Source organism: Hemicordylus capensis, chromosome 4 (genome assembly GCF_027244095.1).
Source record: "Hemicordylus capensis ecotype Gifberg chromosome 4, rHemCap1.1.pri, whole genome shotgun sequence".
Taxonomy (NCBI): domain Eukaryota; kingdom Metazoa; phylum Chordata; class Lepidosauria; order Squamata; family Cordylidae; genus Hemicordylus; species Hemicordylus capensis.
Window position 1 is genome coordinate 96,649,690 of NC_069660.1, and position 8,474 is coordinate 96,658,163.

General features: G+C 44.9%; 1 protein-coding gene across 2 annotated transcripts in view; it reads right to left on the reverse strand.

The window, feature by feature from the left end:
* The window catches only part of TTC22 (tetratricopeptide repeat domain 22), a 30,171-nt gene extending 24,195 nt beyond the window's left edge, over positions 1–5,976 (reverse strand). The window contains exon 1 of one of the 2 annotated variants that reach the window (XM_053313543.1): positions 4,768–5,976. In XM_053313543.1, the coding sequence (XP_053169518.1) occupies positions 4,768–5,325 (558 nt within the window). In that variant the 5' untranslated portion in view covers positions 5,326–5,976. The remainder of the gene's footprint in view (positions 1–4,767) is intronic. The other variant, XM_053313542.1, reaches the window with a different exon arrangement.
* Positions 5,977–8,474: the final 2,498 nt, after the last annotated feature.

Sequence of the window (8,474 nt, forward strand, 5' to 3'; positions counted from 1 at the left end):
TCATTTTTAAAGCATCAGATGACGACTATATGACCCTCTGCACTACACAATCACTGCTTCAACTGTGCTATATCTTGACTTGGATCATGAGATGGACCAGGGTATTGTACAAATGTAATGACAATAGCTGATATCCCAGTATGGAAGCACAGCATGAAAAATGCCTCCACACTATTTAGTAATCGAGAGCCCCACCACGGCATGTGGCGGGGGAATTTTCTTTGCTGACACCCACCTAGAAGTGCTCAGTGTGACCCAATGTGAGTTCTGGGTCTCATAGAGTCCTTCCAAGGGGAGGAGGAGTCTGTAAAAATTGCCTCCCTGTGTGCTCAGTGGATTACTAAATGCTGCAGATGCACTTTGCATGCTGTGCCTTAGTGGGGATGTCAGCCATAAATAATAATGGCTGACATGACATGCATTTTAATAGAGCTGTAAGGCTCCATGCAGGACTGCAGCAAAGCTGCAAGATAAGCCCTGATGCTTTTAAAACCCAGCGGCTGTGGAAACAGCGTTACTATATTTATCCCCATTCATGACAATGGAGATAAATAAAGCCACGTGGCTTTTGCAGCCACCGGGTTTTTAAAGCATTGGGGCTTATCTTGCAGCTTCATTGTAGCTCTGCATGGAGGCTTATGACTCTGTCAGAATGTGCATCATGTCAGCTTCTAATAGTAATATATCAGGGGCTACTGTTGTAGGGACTACTATCATCATATGCAGGTTAGCAAGACCCCAGAGAGCCATTGTGAGCTGTTGGTTGCTGCTCACATGTATGCCATCCGATCTGCAAATTTTTAGCCGCTGCAGAGTCAACTTGCCCAATACATTAATTGTTCTTTATAATGGGGCTGCTAAGGATAGGGACAGAACCTTAGCAGGACAGACTTGCCTCACTCCAGAGGCCACAGTAATCCAAACCCTGTATTTTAAAAACACACTTTAAGAGTATCATCCATTGCCACCTTGTTGCCTAAGTTTCCAATTTTTCTCACACTATAGATGCAGGATTAGGCACATGGCAAGCAAAGCCAGCATGGTATAGTGGTTAGAGTGCTGGACTAGGACCGGGAAGACCTGAGTTCAAATCCCCATTCAGCCATGAAACTAACTGGGTGACTCTGGGCCAGTCACTTCTCTCTCAGCCTAATCTACTTCACAGGGTTGTTGTGAGGAGAAACCTAAGTATGTAGTACACTGCACTGGGCTCCTTGGAGGAAGAACGGGATATAAAATGTAAATAAATAAATATTTTAAAGCAATATTTTAATGGGAAGAGCTTTCTCTTGGCCGGTTCCCTGAGGGTTTTCTGTAGCCAGGAGGCTTTACACATGGGGCTTCTGCCCCGAATCTCTTTTGGGACAGAGTGTGTGCGTTCACACACCAGGCAAACTTACCTTGAACTCCCAATGAGATCCTTGGACCCACTCCACACACGTCAGGCTTTGTGATGTGAATTCTAGCTTATCTCGTGGTATTTTCAGATTTTTAAAATGCTGGTTTTAAACTACTTTTTGCCAGAGCAAACAGGGAGAAGTGCTGGCGTAGAATCATTAACGTAGAATCATTAGCATGATAAAAGGCATGGTCTCTTCAGAAATGCAGCTCTAACTCTCCAGGGAACTCCCCCCGACCCATTGGCCAGGAAGGAAAACACTGATGCCTGCCATGTGTATTTGCGAAAATGAAAGCTGAGAGCAAAGGGGAGGGGCTGCGTCCCTCAATGCCGCAAGTGTACTTTGAAGTGACTTCACTCAACATTTACCCCAAAGCCTGAAGCCAAGTGTGAATAACCTCCAGGTGCTCTAACTGCAAAAAACGGTGCCTACTGTAACAGCTGCAATCATTAGCATTTGGCCCTAGAGAGAGATAATCTCTCGGCCAGAAAGGACTCTCTGCCATTTGCCTTGAGATGCAGACGTGAGGGGGACACACTCTAACCTCTGCCACCAGCCAGAGGAATAAGGGCCAATGGGAGGATGTACCCTTGCCTCCTTCGAAGAACATCGCCACAATGGAAGGACCCACCTGGCCCCATTCATCAGCAAGGGTCCATTTGCTTCCCCACTTCCTGCCAGGAAGGACTTTGCTCTAACTGCCTGCTTGTTGCCTCAGGACGGCAGAAGTGAGGGAAGCACACTCGTGAAGCACACTTTGCCATCTGTGGGAGGACTAAGGGCTGTGGAGTTATTTTTGGTGCAGTGGGGAAATGCTTGACTAACAAGCAGAAGGTTGCCAGTTCGAATCCCCGCTGGTATGTCTCCCAGACTATGGGGAACATCTATATTGGGCAGCAGTGATACAGGAAGATGCTGAAAGGCATCATCTCACACTGCGTGGGAGGAGGCAATGGTAACCCCCTCCTGTATTCTATCAAAGACAACCACATGGCTCTGGGCACCAGGAGTTGAAATTGACTTGACGGCACACTTTACCTTTGCATGTTGGAAGCTGTCTTGGTGATTATTTTGATCAAAAGGCAAGGCATAAATCTTCAAATAAATACAATTGTATGGATGTCAGTGGCCAGATCATCCCAACAGATGATGGAAAGGAACCTAATTCTGCCACCAGGTCATCAGAAACAAGGTTGTATAGCAATAGGCTACCACATGCCCATGCTGCTACCCTTGTTCCTTCTACCACTGATCCTCCTCGTCTCCGTCTCTCATGCAACATCACTTAGCATTTACACACTGATGCCAATAGGAGCTGCTTCTTTTTTTTTTTAAGGACAAATATCTGCTGGGTGGATGCCTGGTCTGGATTAGGAGAAGGCAGGGGGTACATAAGAACATAAGAACAGCCCTGCTGGATCAGTCCCAAGGCCCATCTAGTCCAGCATCCTGTTTCACACAGTGGCCCACCAGATGCCACTGGAAGCCACAGGCAGAAGTTGAGGGCATGCCCTCTCTCCTGCTGTTATTCCCCTGCAACCGGTACTCAGAGGCATCCTGCCTTTGAGGCTGGAGGTGGCCTATAGCCCTCTGACTAGTAACCATTGATAGACCTCCCCTCTATGAAGTTATACAAACCCCTCTTAAAGCCATCCAGGTTGTTGGCTGTCACCACATTTTGTGGCAGAGAATTCCACAAGTGGATTATGCATTGTGTGAAAAAGTACTTCCTTTTGTTGGTATTAGATTTCCGTGCAATCAGTTTCGTGGGATGACCCCTGGTTCTAGTGTTATGTGAGAGGGAGAAGAATTTCTCTCTATCCACTTTCTCCACACCATGCATGATTTTATAGACCTCTATCATGTCTCCCTCCAGTCATCTTTTTTTCTAAACTAAAAAGCCCCGGGTGTTGTAGCCTTGCCTCATAAGGAAGGTGCTCTAGGCCACTGATCATCTTGGTTGCCCTTTTCTGCACCTTTTCCAGTTCTACAATGTCCTTTTTTCGATGTGGTGACCAGAATTGTATGCAGTACTCTAGGTGTGGCCACACCATAGTTTTGTATAAGGGCATTATAATATTAGCCGTTTTATTTTCAATCCCCTTTCTAATGATCCCTAGCATGGAATTGGCCTTTTTCACAGCTGCTGCACATTGAGTCGACACTTTCAATGAGCTGTCCACCATGACCCCAAGATCCCTCACTTGGTCAGTCACCGACAGCTCAGATCCCATCAACGTATACTTGAAGTTGGGGTTTTTCGTCCCAATGTGCATCACTTTACACTTGCCAACACTGAACCGCATTTGCCACTTTGTTGCCCACTCACCCAGTTTGGAGAGATCTTTTTGGAGCTCCTCACAATCAGTTTTGGATTTCACTACCCGAAAGAGTTTGGTAACATCTGCAAATTTGGCCACCTCGCTGCTTACACCTACTACTTGATCATTTATGTCGTGATGGGGTAGAAGCCCCATCACTTTGCTCTATGTGGTCCCAATCCACAGAGGACCCAGTCTGGCTTCTATTTGCTGGACAAAAACTTAGCATGCTAACCCCAATCACATACTTAAAATAACATTTAAGGTGATCCTAATTTAGTGTGAAATTTACCACCTAGTCTTTAAAAACTTTTCTTGAGAGGTGGTGGGTATGGGGCATGTCATGAAGGAGAAAATAAGAAGGAATCAATCAATCAATCAATTTAAAATAATTATACTTCACCCCTTCCGTGCACTATTGCTTGAGGTGGCTTACAACATTAATAAAATAGATACAGTTAGGACTGAAAAATCAATAAGGTTAAAAAGTTAAGACCAGGCTAAAATCACAATTAAAATAAGTTGTAAAACTGATATTAAAAGTTATCAGTAAAAAGTTAAAACTAAGAAACCAACCAGATAAAAGCATAGGATAAGATATTTAAAAACGTCAAAAAGATGTGTCTTCAGTTGTTTCTTAAAAACACTAAGGAAGGGAGCACAGAGAAGCTTTTCCAGGAGGGTGTTCCAAAGTTGAGGGGCTACAACAGAAAAGGCTCTATTTCTAGTCCCCACTAGCTGGATTTCCATTAATGGCAGGGTTGTGAACAGGGCCTCATATGCTGAGTGAAACACATGCAGTCTGACAGGTACCCCAGCCCCAAGCCGTGTTAAGACCGGTACCTGGAATCTAGCCCGGAACTGTACTGTCTCCCTCCCTCCCCTCCCTCCGTATGTATGTGCCAATTGCAAATCTAGTCTCCCGTCTAAAGTGCCTATACACCTATGGCCAGTCTTTCTGGGTATCTGGTAAACAGATCTGATAGCACTTCCATTTCTCCCCATTGAAGAGCAAGTGACATTAAAAGGTATGATTGCCTACCCACCTGCTTTCCATAAGCAAGAGCCTTGCTGTAGAGAGTGAGGCCGGCAGTCAGTTTCCCTAGCTTCTCTTCTTCATTCACCAGCCCCACATCAAAGGCATAAGCATAGCCTTGCTCTGCCAAGCAACGAGCTGCTCTGATCTGGGGATCCCCTTGTGGCTCATCTGCTGAATCCAAGCCCATTAAGTGGGAGAGTCTTTCGGTGCACTGAGCCTCTTCTTGCTCATTGTTCAGCCGGTCATAAACATAGGCCAGGTTGGCCCAGGCATTCAGGTTCTCAGGGTCCTCCTGAGAAATGTGGAGGAAAATCTCTTTTGCTTGCTCCACTTCCTCCAGGTAGAAAGAAAAGACCCCCAGAAGGTTTCTGATGGCATACTGCTGGGAGCCAGTTTCAAACTCCAGCTCATAGGTTAGGCTCTCTCGTTTCAGCTTCAGATCTCTCCCCTGGAAATTCATAGTTGAAGAGGACTCAAAATTCAAGTTCATATCTAGATGAAAGTGACCAGGAATATAATCCATTTCATCAATGAGAGTATCAATATCCACCTCTGTTTCTTCCATTTTCCCACTGGAAATAATTCATCTGCCACTCCACAATCTCTTCAGCAGTCACTTTCTCTAGTGTTCACGTTTTTCCTCTCTCTTTCCTCTCAGTGTGTTTGCATTTCCACATCCTCCACCTCTGTCTTTACCTGTATTTCTGGTTTAGCTGATTCACATGGTGTTTGGAAAGGGAGGAGTAAAACAGAATGCTTGTCATTCTACAGCCTACCTGCTGCTTCAGGGTTGTCATTCGGTCAGTGAATCAGAGAATTCAGGGACAGTCAAGATCAGACAATACCGCTTATTGGTCAGGGTGAAGACTCCAGCAGAGAGGTTCAGATCGAAATTGTGGAGATGTTATCTCACTAACAAATAATCCAAAGAACACGATAATAATAGCTATATTGTAGTAAATCCTGAGATCATCAACAACTGACAAGTCTCTTTCTATATTTCCCTTTTCTCTGTCATTCTACTTTGGAAAATCTGTCCTCAAACTGACTCCAACTGACTCCCCAACAGTCTCTAATGATCTTGCTTCCAGAGAATCTTACCAACATTCTAAAAGGTTCTCCCTTGCCTTATAATGATAAATGGCTTCCTGCATAATTTTTTAGCCTATGGAAAGAAAAGCTTATGAGATCACCCAGCTCTGTGTGTGTGTGTTGTGTGTGTGTGTGTCTATCAACTTTGCATTGCCTGGACTGATGAACCAAATTGAGTACTATTGTAGGACACATAGGGACACCTCAATGGTGTAGTTTGTGCTGATGTCATACACTCCAATTCAAGATGGCAGACATGTGGATGTTTGTGGACCGCCTAACCGATTTGAACCAAATTTCCAACAGCTGTAGGGACACATAGGGACACTTCAGTGATGTAGTTTATAATGATGTAATCCACTCTGATTCAAGAACTTGTGGACTGCCTAACAGTTGTAGTGAGTGACACATAGGGACACCACATTGGTGTAGTTTGTGATGATGTCATCCACCCGGTTCAAGATGGCTGACGTGCAAATGTTTGAGGTGCAAGTGAGAATCGATCTGGACCAAATTTAGTATGGTTGAAGGGACACATAGGAACATCTCAATGGCATAGTTTGTGATGATGTCATCCACCCCAATTTAAGATAGTGGATGCATGAATATCTGAGGCAGGTTGGTAATTATCAATTAAGATTCTAGTGAAAGGAAAGTAGGCAGATTAGTTCTTACCAGAACTTCTTGTTTTAAACAATAGAACATATGTTCCATAGTAGAGATGGAGCCTGGTGGACCTTTCTTGAGAAGAACCTCCTGGAGGTTCTTCAAAGTTATTTCCAACTTTCCCTTACAGTTCTTGTTGACTATCAGTCTCGTGCCGGTATTTAGTCTTAGGTGGAGTTTACCATGCAGTTTGGGCTGCATTCCAAAGCAACCCGACTCTGAGAAGTACCAGTCCTGGGCCGCTACTGGCCTCACATCATCCACGGGCTGTGCCTCAATCAGAAGGCTTAAACTCTCCTGGAGCCTCTGGAATCAAGGGGTATATAAAACAAACAAACAAACAAACAAACAACCCCCTCTGGTATGTTTCCCAGACTATGCGATATAGGAAGATGCTGAAAGACATCTTCTTATACTGTGTGGGAGGAGACAACGGTAAACCTCTCCTGTATTCTACCAAAGACAACCACAGGGCTCTGTGGGCACCAGGAGTCAACACCGACTCAACAGCACACTTTACTTTACCTTTAATGTCTTGATTATCCAAGATAATCTCTTGGGCTGAACTTCTTTACCATCAGAGAATACTCTGCTGTGTGAGGGTTTTAATGTTTCTCCTCACACCCCTCAACACTGCCATCAACTGCCAAGGGTTTTCCCTTGCTCGCTCGCTCCCTTTGCCTCTTCTCTAAATTATTTATCTTCCCTTCAAACTTTCAGTGTTATTGGCTGTGTCTGTTGATTGACATGTGAAGAACCTCCTTTCAGAACTTCTGTTTGAGAATTCTGCGGCTGTAAAGCATATGTGCCATGCTCTCTGCTTCCTTGGTGGTGGTTTTTGATTTGGGGTGTGTGTGTCTTGGCTTCCCCCCAAATCAACATTTTCGAGCATACCTTGAAGCATGCCCATAGCAAGCTGGTGGCATGGTGTGTACCTGCCACACCAAAAAAATCCTCTTTCCTCCCCAGCCTCACTGACTCTTTTCACTGAACATTTTACAACCTGCCTCCCCTGCAATCCCCTCCCAATTTTAAGGCTGGCTACAGGACGCCGGAGTCCCTTCCAACACTCCCAAATGTCCTCCACCCTTAACAGGAGCTTGCAGAGCTGCTGTGCCTATCCACACGCTCCATTAGTCAATCAGCAGTATGGTACTTAAGGATCTCCTCCTCCTTAATATTTAGCCCAATACTCTCTGCTCAGCATCTGAGGGGTCCTACTTTGTAATGTTCTCCTGCAAACTGAAGTGTGGCAAGTGGTTATGTGGGTCAGGGCCCTTTCTCTTGTGGCACCAGCCCTCTGGAATGCCCTACAGAGAGAAACTGGCCTAGTAAAAACATGGCTGTTCAGGCTGAGGAAGAGTTATCACTCAGTAGCAGAGTGCATACGAAAGATCCCAGATTCAGTCTACAACATCTCCAGCTAACAGGGCTGTGAAAGATCTTTGCCTGAGAAACTACAAGACTGCTGCCAGTCAGTGTAGACAATACTGGGCAAAACGAAATGGATCATGTAAGATTTGGTGGGAGGTGTGTGTTGTTTTGTTTTGTTTTGCAGTTTCCTGCTGCTGTGAGTGGTTTTGTCTCTTTTTATTAATTGATTACAACCATTTGTGTAGGGGTGGGAGGGATTGTTTGTTTCTTGTTGCTGCTGCACTGCTTGTCTTCCTTGTACTATTTTCCCGTTTGTCCTATTTTTCGTGTTTGGCGATTGTTGCCAGTGATATTTTTACACGGTTACCTGCTTTAGTCTGTTCTTCAGGAAACCTGGGATATAAGGTGCTAAAATAAACACATAAATTAGCACTGTGTACAGTTCAGTGGTGTATGAGCACTGAGAGGAGCTACAAGAAAACAGCAGTTAGCACATCCCATCACTAGTCACACAAGTGTAAACAGGCTGCTTTTATGAGCTGGGGGAGAAGAACATGACTGAATATGCAGGGCTATAAATCT